The 17306-nt window shown below is 27.2% G+C and overlaps 2 protein-coding genes and 2 pseudogenes across 2 annotated transcripts; 2 read left to right on the top strand and 2 right to left on the bottom strand.

Annotated features, from left to right (window-relative positions):
• Nucleotides 1-1996: 1996 nt before the first annotated feature.
• Nucleotides 1997-6030, bottom strand: LOC107172730 (zinc finger MYM-type protein 1-like). The gene is made up of 5 exons (XM_089215123.1): nt 6002-6030; nt 5819-5896; nt 5633-5710; nt 5442-5519; nt 1997-4413 (listed from the first exon to the last, which is right to left on the bottom strand). The coding sequence occupies exons 2-5, from the start codon at nt 5856-5858 to the stop codon at nt 1997-1999; spliced, it is 2613 nt and encodes an 870-aa protein (XP_089071249.1). The 5' UTR covers nt 5859-5896; nt 6002-6030.
• Nucleotides 6031-7351: 1321 nt separating this feature from the next.
• Nucleotides 7352-8851, bottom strand: LOC149061837 (uncharacterized). The gene is made up of 3 exons (XM_089215122.1): nt 8686-8851; nt 7664-7772; nt 7352-7427 (listed from the first exon to the last, which is right to left on the bottom strand). Exons 1-3 carry the CDS (start codon nt 8849-8851, stop codon nt 7352-7354), a joined length of 351 nt encoding a protein of 116 aa, XP_089071248.1.
• A 309-nt stretch (nt 8852-9160) lies between these two features.
• Nucleotides 9161-11617, top strand: LOC149061836 (uncharacterized; annotated as a pseudogene).
• A 93-nt stretch (nt 11618-11710) lies between these two features.
• LOC149061806 (uncharacterized) overlaps nt 11711-17306 on the top strand; it is a 340578-nt pseudogene continuing 334982 nt past the window's right edge.

Below are 17306 nucleotides of genomic sequence, written 5' to 3'. Positions count from 1 at the left end.
TTACATCGAATGTAAATTACTAGTGTATGATAAACAAAACAAATAAAAAATAATAAGTCAGAAAATCATGTATAAAAATATAAATCTTATATTATTATTTGAGTTGGGTAATAAAAACTAATTTATAATTGTTAAATCTACATTTACTTTCTTATACATACTAATTTAAGTATTTGATACATATTATATTATTATTATTTTATTTTTCACTATAAATTAAATTGCAATATGATGTTTAAAATTGAAAAATAAAATGTTGGGATATCTATAGATAGTCCATATATTGATAGTGGATCATATTAATAATTTAATTATAACAAAAGATTGAAATATATTTTTGAAGCTGCAATATAATGTTGATAGTTGCTTGGTGTACTGGTTACTTATCCAATTGAAGATATTCCAATACTTGCATCACTGAAAAATTGAAACAAATTATTAAATCAACTTTTAGTTTGTGGATTTGGATACTATTTAAGTGTATTTATTGCTATGATTATATACATTGGATGGGTAATATTGAAATTATGGAACATTAGATGTCGATACGATGATACTCGCTTAAAGCCATTTGTATATAATTTATTTCAACCTATTTGTGTGAAAAAATGTGATATCATCAATTCCACCACACTATATTTTTATTAAGGTTATTAATTATAAGCATCTAAATCCCTCCAGTACAAGAAGCTTTAAGTGCAGTAGGGCAGCATTATATTTACACAACATTAGAAGGTATGTTTTGAGTTTTATATTTATAAGCTAAATTTTTCATTCTAACTATATACTCAATGTATCATAACTAAACTTGAATTTGAACGAAAAAGGTCAAAATTTATTTTGTTGAATCCGAGAGCATACTTAATGGTATTTGAGTTAAAATGGAACAAGTAAAAATGTAGTTAGGTGTCCTAAATTCTAGGACAAGAAGTGTCAAGATATAAGAATATTGTCATTTTCAAAAATTAAATTATTTTTACTATTAAAAATAAACTATATTGAACTGTTTATAAATAGTTTTGTAAGAAATCACAATAACGTCTAAGTATCTAGTTCTATTTCAACAAATTCCAACGAATTCAAATGCACTCCAAGACCCTTACAAGCCACTCATGAGCCCTTTAAGGCTGCATCCGAATTGGTTCCCGATACAGACTTACGAAAAAGTAAAATACAATATAATATAAATGAAATATTTAATATTATAATTAATATTTTGAATGAAAAAATTGATGAATTCTTCGATTATATTTTAAAAATTATATTGAAAAAGATAACTCACTTCCACCAACAATGTGGGCTGAATATACCAGTAGTATAGAACGAACTACTAATTGCTGTGAATCATTTCACAGAAAATTCAACAGTTGCTTTTATTCTGCACATCCGAACATATAAAAATAACGAAATCAGTAGATTTAAATTTTTTTTTAATGTTTGTTATAAGTTTTTACCTCAATAATAGAAAATAATAACTATAAAGAAAATAAACGAATTGAAAAAAAAAACGATATACCGCCTATATTTATTATTAGGTATTTATTTTATATTTTTAAATTAAGATTTTAATTTTTTTTAAATGTTTGTTATATATTATTTATTAAGCCAAAATTTTAACAACTCGGGAACTAATTCGGATATACCCTTTGAAAGAACCCGGGAACCAATTCGGACACTCCGATTTAAAGTATGTAGGTACTTACGTAGATCAAAATAATAAAATAAAATATTAGTGTAATCCGTTTTTCGGATTTTAAACGTGAATCCCGGTTTTGGTTTTGGACAGGGGTGGATAGGTAGTATTTTTGTTACAGGGAAATTTTTTAAGGGGGCCCAAACTGAAAAAAATTTGCTCGCTTCGCTCGCAATACGCATATTTTATACTAGTTTTAAATGACCACTTTATTTACAAAATATAAAATGTTCTTATAAAAAATATTCAAAACATATAAAAATTACTATAGTTAATCATTTACAATTTTATTATATATTATTTTCAATACAATAATAATTTTGTTAACAATTTGCTTTTACAAGCCACTTCATCAATAATCTCATCAGAGTCAATTCCGACCAACAATTCCTTTTCTATAGACATGAGCATAAAATTTTCTAATAAATCTTGTGACAAGGTGCTTCTTAAATATGTTTTTATATATTTTAGTTTTGAAAAACTACGTTCACAGCTTACTTGAGTAACTGACAGAGTAAGTAGTAATTTGTAGCAATTGTAGAGACCAGGATAAGCATTGGTGTACAAATTATACTTCACTAAAAAATTAAAAATGCAAACCACACAATATTTGTCGCCAGCTGCAGTATGGGGACATTTTTCTTCATCATTGTCATCACATTCGTTATCAGAGTTATATTCAGTGTAGTCATAATTTTCACAAAAAATTGTCTTTTTGAATTCACTCCACTTAGACATAAAGTCTGTAAATTCATCCTTTAATGTGTCATAAGTGATTTCTGGGATAAAATGAACTATTTTATCATATATGCTTGACAAAGCTGTTGTAGGTAGAGGCATGTTTACTTTAAAATTGTTTGGATCAAGGTATGAAAAGTCTGCAAAAAGTTGACCATGCAATGAAAATCTAGATGAAATACTTTCTATTATTTTATCAAGAATTAAATTATAGACATTGACTTCAAATGCATGCAGAGGGTCATCTATTGGATCATCAGTTGATTCATAGGAAAATTGCCTTGTTTTTTTTTTTTTCCTAGTTTCTGGAAAACTATGACTAACTTCTACTTCACATTCTTCAACTTCTAATTTATTATTTGCCCAAGTAACAAAATTGTCTGCTGCTTCCTTGACACTTGAGAAGTCACGTGCATCAAGTTTAAGCTCTTCAAGTGTTGCCTGAACCATTTGAAAAGATGTCATCATATTTATTCCATGACCTTGTAAATACTTAGAAAGTGGCGTGGTTTTTTGAAAAATCCGCAAATAAATTTGTGCCGTTAAAATAGTTTCATACTTGCATAATCCTTCTATTAACCCTATTGCTTTATACCGAGCATCAGCTGTAATAGAAACGTCATTCTTAATTTCAATTAATGTAGTTAAAAGTTCCACAAATAGACCAGGTTCTGGACGTTTGAAATGACCAAACACTTTAGATAACGCACTATGTTTAGACCACCATCTAGTCTCTCCTATAGAACATATTCGTTTATTCTTTTCTTTATTAGTCCACACATCCATACGCTTATGAGATTCTTTAATAAAAACAGCACATCCATTGAGTATTCCAAATAAATTAATAGACTGAAGAATTTTATTGGTTACATCACCAATAACCAAGTTTAAAACATGAGCGTAACACCATATATGTATTTGTTTATTTGCTACATTACTCAGCTGAGCAGAAAATCCACGGTACTCACCCTGCATATTTGCTGCGCCGTCAGTAGCATTACCAACACACTTTTTAGGATCCAAGTTCAAACTATTAAAAACCTTCAAAATTAATTCAACCATATCAATTCCTTTACTAGAAGTACATTTGACCATACCAACTAGTCTTTCGTGAATATTAGTGCCACTGACATAACGAATAATAACCGAACATTGATCAACAACAGATATATCTAAAGTTGTGTCCAGTTGAATGGTATACATACCGGCCTTTAAAATTTCTTCAGACATTAAAAATTTGATTTTTTGACAGATAGCTTCAATAATATAATTAATAGTGGTTTTTGACAAAAGTGTAATAACCCCACCTCCTTGAGAAGAACCTTTGTTGTGACTCTTAGTACTCTTTTTTATAACCTTGTCTAAGTGACATTTTATAACTTCATCATATTTACTTAGCAGGAGAATAATTTCCAAAAAATTGCCATGGTCCAAAGAGGTATCATTTAATGTATAAGCGGCTTCATTATTTCTATTGCGATAGCTAAGTCCTCTTTTTCCTATTAATTTTATGACATCTATAATACGATGCATTATCTGTCTTGTATTTTCAACCTGTTTTCTTCTTAAAGAACTTTGGCCATACACCAATAGAGAATCAACAGATGCAAACTTTGTTTTCATAAAATGAGCATCAACATTGTATCTATGAATTGCAGAGTCCTCGTGGTTTTGAATACGTACATACACATGTTTCCAATCACTAAAACCTCGTATGAATACTCCAGAATCACGTCCATATGCAATACATATGCAACAAAAGAGAGCTTTATCTTTGGTACTGTAAGATAACCATTTTCTATAACTACCATTCTTTCGTTTATATGCTTTGTCTGCAGTAAATGGAATTTCGTAAGTTGGTTGATGTGGATGAAATAACCAATACATGGCATTATTAGTTGAATCTGGTTTTTTGAAAAAAGTATCAACAATACTTTGTTCCACAGAGTGTTCACTATTAGAATTGGAAACTTCAGGTTTATCTGTAAAATCAATAACAATTTTGAATGTTATAAAAAAATTATACTAAATTAACATTTACATATTAAATATTATTTTGTAAAACAATCAAAGTTAGGTAATAATAATTACCTAATCTAACAATTATTCCCGGATAAATGATATCAAAGTATAAAAACTGAAATTAAGTTTGCAAATTTAGAGAATTAAAAAAAAAATGAAAAGGGGAACACGGGCGCCCGCAGGCAAACACTTTTCAAGGAGCAAATAAAAAATTTGAAATAAATGATACTATATAAATTCATATTACAGACTAGGTACAGTTTGTAATGTCCTAGTTCTTAAACTAAAGAAAACTATTCTATTATTTAATCAAATTGATAATTGTTTTGATAGCAGTAGGTAATTAAAGTTTTAATAATTTAATTTAAAATATTTTGCAAATTTAGAAAATTAAAAAAGAAAATGAGAAGGGGTGCATGGGAGCCCGCAGGCAAAAACTTTTCAAGGAGCAAAAAAATAAATTTAGAAAATATAATACTGTAAAAATACACACTACATACTGCAATTTCTAATGTCCTAGTCCTTAAACAAATAAAATTATTAATAATAATGAAATAAGTTAATGTATACTGAATATTCAGAGAGAAAAATTATATCAAAGTGTAAAATCTGGAATTAAAAATTTTTGCAAATTTAGAGAATTAAAAAAAAAAATATGAAGGGGAACACGGGCGCCCGCAGGCAAAAGCTTTTCAAGGAGCAAAAAAAAAAATTTAGAAATATTTTATACTATATAAATACACATTACAGGCTGCAGTTTGTAATGTCCTAGTTCATGAACCAAATAAAATATTAATATTAATGAGACGAGTTATTGTAGACTGGGTATTCAGAGGGAAAAATGATATCAAAGTATACAATCTGATATTGAAAAATTTTGCAAATTTAGAAAATTAAAAAAGAAAATGAGAAGAAGAAAATTTATACTAAATTAACATTTACATATTAAATATTATTTTGTAAAACAATCAAAGTTAATAATAATTACCTAATCTAACAATTGGAACTTCTAAATTAATATGTTCCATTAAATGTTCACTATTAGAATTGGAAACTTCAGGTTTATCTATAAAATCAATAAAAATTTTTAATGTTATAAAAAAATAACACTAAAATACTAAATTAACATTTACATATTAATTAATATAATTTTGTAAAACAATCAAAGTTAATAATTACCTAATTTTAAAATTGGACCTTCTAAATTTATATGTTCCATAGAATGTTCACCATTAGAATTGGAAACTTCAGGTTTATCTGTAAAATCAATAACAATTTTGAATGTTATAAAAAAATTATACTAAATTAACATTTACATATTATTAAATATTATTTTGTAAAACAATCAAAGTTAATAATAATTACCTAATCTAACAATTGGAACTTCTAAATTAATATGTTCCATTAAATGTTCACTATTAGAATTGGAAACTTCAGGTTTATCTATAAAATCAATACAAATTTTTAATGTTATAAAAAAATAATACTAAATTAACATTTACTTATTAATTAATATTATTTTGTAAAATAATCAAAGTTAATAATTACCTAATTTTAAAATTGGACCTTCTAAATTAATTTGTAGTTGATATTATAGTAGTGCACTAGTGCATGATGTACTTTAAGTCCAAAATAACTTAAGAAATAAAAAATAACTCATAAATACATAAGCATACAATTTAGCTTTCAGTCTGTAAGTAATTACCTAATTGAAGAAAATAAGTAGATAATTGTTGATAATAATCGAAAATATTTAAATTAATTATTAAATGACAGTTGGCTAAAATTGTGAGTTGTGTAAAACAGATTGTGGGGACACAAGGTAGTGATCCGGTCTATGATGTGTTCATATAATAATTGTTCACCCAAATTTAGAGATCTAGCTCACCATTTGATAGCTATATACATAAGGGGTATGAGGGTGAAATTATTTTATTGTTAACATGTTGATATAACATCATTAAAATTACATTACTTTGATAATAAAAAATAACCATGGATCAATTCAATATTTTATATCTGATTACTCAATTAATTGTACGGACTAAAATTTTAGTCTGTGATTAAATGTTAATAAATAAAATATTCAAAGAAGATATTATTAACTAAAAATTAGGATATTAACATAGGTATTTAAGCATAATCGTTTAAAATTCGAACTTACCTTTTGAATAAATTAATTTCATTTGTTTTTTATTATTTGCACATTGCATCAATAATTCTCTTTTTTTTTCTTGGCGTTTTTTTGAACCGGATTTATATTTTCGTTTATTATTCATTATTAATATATAAGTAAGTATTACCAACAAACAAAATAAACTCCAATAACATCAATAAACATCAATAATGACAAAATACAGAGTCAACGCGCACGACGAAACTGTTGACACTCGACGTCTCGACTTCATAATAAAATTGAACATGGATACGATAATCGGTCTAATCGGATAATGGATAACACAATAATAATACATCGTATCTTGTTATTTGTACATTGTTTAAAAATAGATATTAAATACCCAATCATTTCTGAAAAATGGTATTTCATATCAGTAAAGACTATAGAACGTGCGGTGTTCGCGGACGGCGGTCGGTCGGATATTTCGGTTTTCGATTAACAATAAAGATTTAAAATACTATTAATAATATCTATATAAATATTTATATAATATTGTGTTAAATATCTGTGAGCAAATTATTGATTTGTCGTGGACTGTGGTAATGTGTTATTATCATATTGTTAAAAACAACAGTAATAATAATTTATAGTTATAAATTTAAATTATTTCTATTTGGTGAATATTATGTTATACGAAAAAAAAATGTTTAGACCCGAGTGGGCCCCGATATAAATATAGACCGGGGGCCTACAGGGAAAATACCCTTTTCCCTATGGGCCTATCCACCCCTGGTTTTGGAGTTGTACCTAGTTGTAGTTGAAGTAGAAGTTGAAGTTAAAGTTGTAGTTGTAGGCCTGGAATTTATACATATTAATTAGTTACTGAAAAAATTACATACCTAAGTAATTTGAAATGTAGTAGAATCTTATATAGATACATTTCTATTAAATTAAGTTAGAACATATTTTTTTATTATTAAGTTTGTAACTTATTGTTTATGAATTTATCGTAAGTTTATTTTTATATAAATTTTGTTGAATGGTTAATTTAAGTTTACAATTTTAGATATCTTATTTATGTTATTACATACCATTTCGATTCAGGAAGGCAATAATGATCTTTCAAATATTTCCTGCTGCACGGAGTTATTTTACAACACTCATTAGCGATAGCCCTTTTAGATTTGAACGAGTGAGTACCTGAAAACAAAGGTAAATCATTAGCAAAGACAAACATTTTTCAATAAATCTAACTAAAAAGAATATGCTTAAAATAAGTTAACATGATCATCAGATTACCATTTACCATATTTCTTTTACATTTTATTCAATTTTAAATTGTTTTAATTACAAACTAAAATATACAAGGAGTATCAAGGAAAGGGAAGATTAGAACCCCTAAAATGTTTTCAAACATATTATAATCTGCATATAAAAAAGGGGATATGCGAGTCTGGTCTCCTCATAAGATCTTTTTTTAAATCTTAAAAAAAAAGTTTGCTTTTTAGTTCTTAATGTATTATATTAGAGCATTACGAGAAAACATAACGTTTATTTCGTCAAATCTTCATCAGCACACTATGACCATAATGATAAATCAAAATGTCTCTAGGCCTGCGCGATAGTCATTCGTTACACTCGATAGTCGATAGTGTCAAAATAATCGATTACTTCGATTAATCGATAGATTTTGAAAACAAAATGTATTATATTTATTATATTCTTAGTTTTACGATATTATTTAATTCGCTCGCTATTTGTTCGATAGTGAATTGGATTGAAATAATCGATATCATCGATATGACTTATACCACCATCATGACTCCTTTGGCTAGAAACCTTAACCGCGGGGGAGGGGGGCATCGCAGTCTTTGAGAAAGATTTTAAATGATCTAACTAAATTATGAAATTTTCGTTTTATTTTTTCATACTTATAAAAAATGAGAAGAAACACAAACCCCGATAATTAACTGTGTGTGTGTGTGATAGGTATCTAATTTTGTATTCTAGAGTTCGTTGAATTTACAATTAATATAAACTTTATAGGTTAATTTCGACCAATAGACGATACTATTATAATTAAGAATAAGGTACTATAGAAAATTATATTCACGTGGATCTTCGTTGTAGCGGCCTTTGCAGATGATTGAGAGCTCAACTGCGAGATTTGATCCACAAAACCTGAACGGAACTTCCCAGTACGAACTATTATTAGCGATAGATCCAAGAATTAAGTCAATGCACAAGCTCAGTACCAAAATAATCAAATTGAACTTCATGATTTTCTGAAATAATACACAACATTATACGATGTGACTATAATATGTTAAAAACCTGCAGAATAAAATTAATACGTTTTTGATCTTGATTATTGTTAAATCATTTGTAAATTAATATTATTGATAAATTAAATACTAAAAATAATATTTTTTTATCACACAAATATAACATATCTTATGCAATTTTTATGAAATTATCGAACGATTTTTGTTATATCAATTTAAATTGTTGAAACCTAGTTTTTTTTAAATTAAGAATAAACCAACTAATAGGTAAGTAACAAAAAATATCATGTTAAATATCAATATATGAAAGCCTATGTTGATAGGTACCTATTATTCATACTTGTATAATTTTTAGGCCGTTGGTAGGTTAATTTATTCGACGAATATAAGAAATATATTTCTACTGCATTCTATTCATTTTAAGTTAGGTTAGGTTAGACTTCACAAAAAATTATTTAACGTTATTTAAAAATTGAAAACTAATTTAAATGTAATTTTCCATCAGAATTTACATAAGTACATACTAATTGAATGTAAATCTTTATTTCTAAATAAATATATTATATGTTTTGTTTGTGAAAAATATTTACATACAACAATATAAGATATTTAACTATATAACTCAATAAATAAAAATATTTATTCAATATGTATCTTGATTAATTTAATATTAAATTTTACCATTAAAATTACCTAACAATAAGACCAATAAGTAGTCTGTTGATAGTATATAAGTATAACATACCTTATTAGAGGTATAATGTCCGTGTAGGATATAGTAGATAGTTCGATTTATCTGGTAGAAGACTAGAAGAGTAACAATAATATTGGACGAACACTGCAGTTAAAATGAATTGTGATCATTCGTAGTATGGTGTAATCCTGAGTCCTGACGCAGCTCTCGCCTAAATATATAAAGTTATTATATATTGAGAAAGTAGTGAAGAGGAGGGGATTGGTAAAACCACACACTTTTATGTGGTGAAAAAGGTACGTTATAGGTTATAGGCCAGGAGTTCCCAAAGTGAACTATTCCCCCCTCCTTGTTGATGATTCTGAAATTCAAAGAGTCCTGCTTTAACCTCTGCTTTACCAAGTGATTCTAGGACATTATTGAAAACATCCAAGACTAAATTTTGTTCAAAAATAGTTTTTCCTGGAAAATATATCCATATAGGACTTGAAAAACAACTTAAAAGAATTATTTCTGGAACTTTTCAAGATTTAATTCATAGTTTCAAACTAATAATCACTAAAGATGGTATTCCAATTTTTAAAAGTTCAAACATACAAGTGATACCAATTTTATTTGGGATATTATCAGATATAAATTAACTACAAAATAATGTGTTCCCAATTGGTTTATAGTTTGGTAAAGGTAAACTTCATGATATCGATTGTTACCTAGAAGAATTTGTTAATGAAGTCAATTATTTATCAGAGAATGGTATTTTACATCAAAGTAGAAAAATAATTCCAGTAAAAGTTGTTGCTTTCTGTTGTGATGCCCCTGCAAAGGCAGACATTCTTGGTATAAAGTCTTTTAGTGGGTATAACTCATGTACAAGGTGTGTTGTTAAAGATGAATCGAGTAAAAATCTTAGAGTATTTACAGATCTTGATTGTGTACTAAGAACAAATGAAGATTTTCATAATTGGTCAGATACAGAATTTAGAAAAACTGAAACGTTACTTACAAAATTCCCAGGACTGCATTTTAACAACTCGTTTGTTTTAGATATAATGCACCTTGTTTATTTAGGAGTAACTCGTACTATAATTTTAACATTGAGTACAGTAAATGTTTCTCACAAATTGTCTAGCCAACTCTGTCTTAGATTATCATCATTATTAGTTGAATATCGTTCATGTGTACCTATTGAAATTAATAGGAAGCCAAGAGAACTGAAAATTTACTTCGTTGGAAAGCTACTGAATTTCGAACATTTTTGCTATATTTAGGACCAGTTGTCTTAAAATCTGTTTTTACTAGTAAAAAATATGAGAACTTTTCAACTCTTAATTTTGCAGTGACTATATTATTGTCACCTAAAATGTGTAAAGATAGTGGATGTGTAATTATGCCAGATCATTACTACGGTATTTTGTTGAAGACTTTATTCATCTGTATAGTAAAGACTTTATCACTCATAATTTCCACGGTTTAATTCATATAGTAGATGACTCTGATTACTATTCAGGAATAACATCAAATTTTACTTTAGAAACAATATCTGCATTTCAATTTGAAAATTATTTGCAAAAAATTAAATCAATGGTGCGAGGATATAATAAACCAGCTGAACAAATTTGTAATCGATTAGGTGAATGTTTTTTATTGGAAAACTATTTTGAAACTCCTCGGCAATCATCATTATCAAAAATACCAAATATTCACGGTGATGGTCCTCTTCTTGCAAATTGTTGTGGACCACAATACAAGATTCATATGTTTCAACACTTTCAATTAAGAATAACAAAACCTGATAATTGCTGTGGGTCAAAAAATGGTGATATTATAATGGTGCACAACTTTGCTTATTCAAAGTCACTAAAAACTGAAGTTGTCATTGGTAAAAAATTTATATCACAAGAAGATTACTATCAGTGCCGTGAAATAGCTCATCACTTGGAATTTATGATGTTTAACATTTATCCATCTTAAAAATGTGGCCAGTTTCAGAAATTTGCTTAAAATATATATATTTCCCATACAAAAATCTGTCATATATTGTCTTACCTTTAATTCATCTATGTTAAATACCTATTGTAAATGTAAAGATTATTTATTAGGATAAGTATATTTTGTACTTTTAATATTAGGTTATAAGTGTTAGATTTCTGAAAAATAAGATGGAGAATATTACTTCTAAAGCATGTAAAATATTTGTTAATTTAATTTAAAACTTAAATGCTGAATGATGTAAATTTAATGATTATGTATTCAGTTACCTATATATTTTTTATTTTAAGTTTAAGGTTGTTTATGTTTGCTTATGAATTGAGGCAGAGAATAAAATAGAAAAAATATATAAATTTGTTGTGTTAATAATCAATTAAATTGTTTTCTTATTACTGCAATGTGCAATTAATTACAAAATTATCATTGCCTACTTTTTATAGTGCTATTTTTATGCCCCAACAAGTTATTATTAACCTATATCATATAATATTTGAAAAAAATACTTATATCAAAATTGATTTATTCTTATATAGGTGATTATGAAAGAGGATACAAAATGATGATAAAAGCAAATAAAAAACAAAGTGAGTCAAATTTAGAGTCAGAATTTGAAATGAGAGGTAAAGGTTGCCGAAATAAAACAACTTCTTCAAGGCTACTTTTTGAAATTAGTAGTAGCAATGAAGATATTGCTCTGGATAAAAATGATCTACATCCTCTGACCAGTTCTACTGAAGTCCTAGAACCACAAGCCAGTTTACGACCAACCAACATTGATCGTCAGTTTCCTACTCCTCCACCTATATTGTTGAAATCTGCTACAAAGAGGACATATAATTAAATATCAACATTGTCACCTTCTACTTCAAGCTCAATTTCTAGTGCTATTATAAGTACTCCAGTCGATAGTGGTAAGATTTCTAAGCCTGTATGTCCTTTAATAGGTACACGTTATAGTAAGAACGAACACCGATGCTCTTCATCAGACCTGTGTTTCATTTCTGGTGAGTTAAAAATCTTAAATTATTTACTGATTATTTTTAAAGTTATTAATTTTAATTGTACCATTATTGAAGCCGATTTTATGAAATTAAGAAATACTGTTTCTTATATTAAACATCATCTCATTGATAATAAGGATGAACAACCGATGATAAAAAACCTGTAGTAGTATCATCTAATTATGAAATGGACAATGTAGTATTTCCAATAAAAAGTGAAGATGGTCTTAAAATGTTAGAAAACAAACTTGAAGATATTTAATATTTCCATAAACTGGTGATTATGAAATGTTTAAGGTAGCTAGTAAGTTAAATTAATATTTTTTTTTTTATTTATGAAAGTTTTAACTAATGCATAATAATATGTTATGTGTTAGTTAAATTATATAACACATTTTGATTTAATATTATAGTAAATACCTAAATTCTTTTAAATTAATAAGCCAAGGTTAGTTTATATTATATATTATATAGTTCCTAAATAAAAATTCTCTCCTAAGTAATATAATTTCATTATTCCTATCTATATTGAAGAACATCACTATACTAAAAACAAGTACTTATATAATATGTATACAAATTAATATATATAATATTTTAAGCACAAAATTATTAAATACTATTGTAAGTTATTAAAAAACATTGTGTTTATCTATGTCACCCATAGGCTCTATATATAGCGCCAAAATCTCTGAATATATCAACTCATTATCTTGATAAATAATAATTTTTTCAACTTTGGATTTTTACTAAAACATTGTAATTATTTTAGCTACAATAATACACAAATAAACTTAAAATCAAAAAAAAAAAGGTAGTGTTATGAATTTGTGATATCCTTTAATAAAATTATATTTTCTGTATTTTAAAATATGTTTTAGACCATGTATTAATAATGTACAATTAACTTAATAGATGTCCACAATTGCATTTACCAATGGTGGGATAAAGAGTTTATCTAAAATGACAACATCGACAATGAGAATAATGTTTTTGGATGAATTTATAGCAGATTATAGTTGGAAGGGGCAAAAAAAATTAAAAAAGTCTTGAAGCAAGTCCAATTCACAAAGTTATAATAAGTAGGCAATATTCATATCAACTATATTTTATTATTTACAATTTTAATATTTGTTAAGAAGTTTCACATCCTTGAATTACACACAACAATGTTAATTTTCTAAGCAGGGCGGACTGGGAAGGGTCCGGCCCACTATTCCAAGTTCATTAGCATCCCTATTATTACAAGTCTAACCCCCCCCCCCAAAAAAAAAAAAAAAAAAAATTAAAAATTAAAATTAAAATATTTACTCATATTGTGATTACGGGCCTATATAAATTTTGTGGACCAACGCCCAAATTATCTTTTATACAAAACAATAATTACTGAATGTTATGAATATGTTAATGGTTTTTATAATATATTATAATTCAAAATATAATTAATATAATTCATGTTCAATAACATAATGATAATACATTCCGAATATTATTTTATTATTTTGTTTTTGATGTCATATTATTAATAAATACAAAACATAATTTAAACTATTAATATTTAATAACATAATGATAACTTATTCTGAATATCATTTTATTATTTAGTTTTTGATGTTATATTATTAATTATTTCATAATATTATTTCACAAAATAATTATTTGATAATTTATTGACGTTTATTTTAAAATATTATTTTTATAATGAAGATATGAAATCAATAAAACATTATCATTACGAAAATGCTATCTGGGTATTTATACTGTCGTTATTAATACGGTACACACACAGTAGATTTAATTAATATTATTTCTATATTATCATATTATTTCTATATTATCATATATCTATAACTATTCACGAATTATATATTTAAATTACACCAATATGACTAAACTCGTTATTCTTAGTTATTTAAAATCTAATTTCGTCAAAATTTGAACTTAAAATGCTTATGAAAAAAAATTATTTGTATTTATAATATTTTTCAACTGCAGCTATCGTAACAATATACTATCAAGAACCTTGATTAATTTTTAAGCTTTTAGGCCCATTAAATAAAATTGTATTAATTAACAGTGTTTGTTAATCAAAATGTTTAACTACATAAATTTATTTTGAACAAAATTAAATCTATAAACTCTATTTATATATTATAAAGACGCGAACGACGTTAACCTTATCAATTTCAATTTAATAATTATTATTACTAAATTATAGAGACTCTATAACCTATCATGTTTCAAGGAGTAATATTTAGGCAATTCATATGACATGAACATTTCGATTTCGTTTATGTGTGAGTAGTAAATGATAGTGAGTGTTGCTTCCGAGGATCGCTGTCATATCACACCGGGCAACCGCCGCCGGATGCAACTCACGCACTCGCAGTATATGCCAAAACATCACAAAAATAAAATATTAAAACTTCTAAAATCGGCAGTAAATTAAACATACTTTTGGAAGTCTGATTTTAATTTCGAAATTATGATTGAATTTATAAGCTTCTATATTATGTTCTTTTTTCTTTATAGAAATTACTTATTAATTAAAATAAGTTGTGCCCAAAATAAATGATAATTAACATTTTGCAATAATTAGGTATTATAGACCTCATTTGTGGACATATTTTTTAAGTGATGTTGTCTTTTTCATGACGTTACACTTCATTTGAACGGAAGACTCGTAAGAGGATTAGCAACGCTATAGAAACAATGCTTATTCACATACGTTTAAGGTTTATATAAAGTCTACTGGCTACTAATTCCATCGGATACTTTTCATATTAAATGTTTAATTATTAATTCTTATACTGGGTCTTAATTCATACATTTTTTCCAAATTAAACAAAAAAACACCTGTTGCCAAATAAGAATTTTGGTATAAGGTCAATAAGTATAAACTGTATACGAGGAAATCGATGTATAGAAACGATAAACAATATTGCCGGAGGAACGAACAGATGGAATCTATGGCTAATATAATATCGTCGTCATCACTTGTAAACACCCTTGTACGTTGGCCTTGACATACCTACAACATTGTCGAATTTAAGACCATTTCGTTAAGATGCCAGGTAATTTACCGTAACGTCTATGGTCAGTCCAAGAAGACCTTGAAACGGCACCAGTTATTGTGTACATCTATTGTTGTGAGGGTTGGTACCTATGGCGATGCTCGGCGCAGTCTACCTTCTTTTCAGCGTATCATATACACAATAATATTATTACTGTAGTATGTTATTCGTATTCCAATGAATGATACTTTACGGGAACGAAGGTATGTGAAACCAGTAGGTACACGTTTAGTGGTGCTAACGCGAAAAAAAAAATGTACCTATAGGCTATAGCACATGCTGTTTTTCTGTAGATCAGTGGTTTCCAAAATTTTTGGTTTGGCGGCCAATAATATATATAAAGAAAAATTGAGACTCAGTTACCTGATATACTGTTATAACATATAAATACGTACAAATAAAATGATAGAAATATAGACGTGTATAAAATCATATAAAAATCTCTATGTTACTTCCGATTAAAATTTTCTTACCCTTGACATCGACCAGCGTCTGCGACCCAGTATTACATTTCTCGCGGCCCATGAATGGGCCCCGTCCCATGAGATGGAAACTTGGGAATCGCGGCTTTAGATCAGTGTTTCTCAAATTTTTTTATGTTACGGAATATCAAACAATATTATTTTTTTCTAAAGTATAGATTATTTTAAATATGGTAGGTTACTAGACAGATATCTATAAGCTATATGTTTTTAAACGACTATACTTATTAATTTTTAAATGTTACTAGGGATAGGATTTTTAAAGCACAATTAATAACAAAAAGCATACAGTTTTTTTATAAAAACAATAAATAAAGTAAATATATATAATATATGTATATTTTTTCTTTTTAAAGTCATGACCAAAAATTAGCTTAAACTAGGCATAAAATTAAATTAAAAACAGTTTAAAAAAATTAACTATCATGTATTTTGCTAGATTTTCAGTTGATAATCTTAATCTAGGCGATAAACGAAATCAATTAGTATGTATTTTACTGTTCCAGGTTTTAAATATCTTATTAATCAAATTAAATTGTTTTTTTTTTATCAGAAATGAACAAATTATTACTCTATTATAAAATTATAATAAACACATTAAAATGCTACAACTAGAATAATTGTAACAAAGCAATAAAAAAATTAATTGGTTTATTTGAAATTAGAACGACATGAAACGAATGTGTGGATGAAAAATATATGTACCTATGTTATCTCATGCATAAAAATTTAAGTATTTTGCTGTAAAATCGAGCCCTTGTTATTACTTACGAGGAATTGCGGTCCATCCATACATTATAATAATCCAGCGACACGATAGTGTCGCGAGCTAAGTAAAAAAAAAAGGAAGGCGAAGCACTCGACCGTGTATATCTACAGAAACCTAAACATTCCCATTTAATACGTGTTAATATTTTGGTATTCTTTATTAAAGGCTGTAGGTCTAATAAATGAACCAAATAGTTAGAATGAGATATCAATCGATCGAGAAAATCATAGGCTACGTGCTTTTATAATTTTAAATAGAATCGGTTGAATAGTATTTTAGTTATGATCAAAAAACTGTGGATATTTAAGTGATCATTTTATATTACTTTCGCCGCCGGCTGCCGTATTAAACGCGTCATGTTGACGGGACGAGTGAGGGGATTCTTGTGACGGCGGCGTGTGTCTCCCACTACTATTGCTTCTCCCCACCGCTAGACACAT

This window comes from Diuraphis noxia, unplaced genomic scaffold (assembly GCF_037042655.1).
Source record: "Diuraphis noxia isolate RWA-SAM2 unplaced genomic scaffold, SU_Dnox_SAM2 contig0001, whole genome shotgun sequence".
In the NCBI taxonomy this organism is placed as follows: Eukaryota; Metazoa; Arthropoda; class Insecta; order Hemiptera; family Aphididae; genus Diuraphis; species Diuraphis noxia.
The sequence above is the reverse complement of the archived record's forward strand: the minus strand, read 5'-3'. Positions and strand labels throughout refer to the sequence as shown.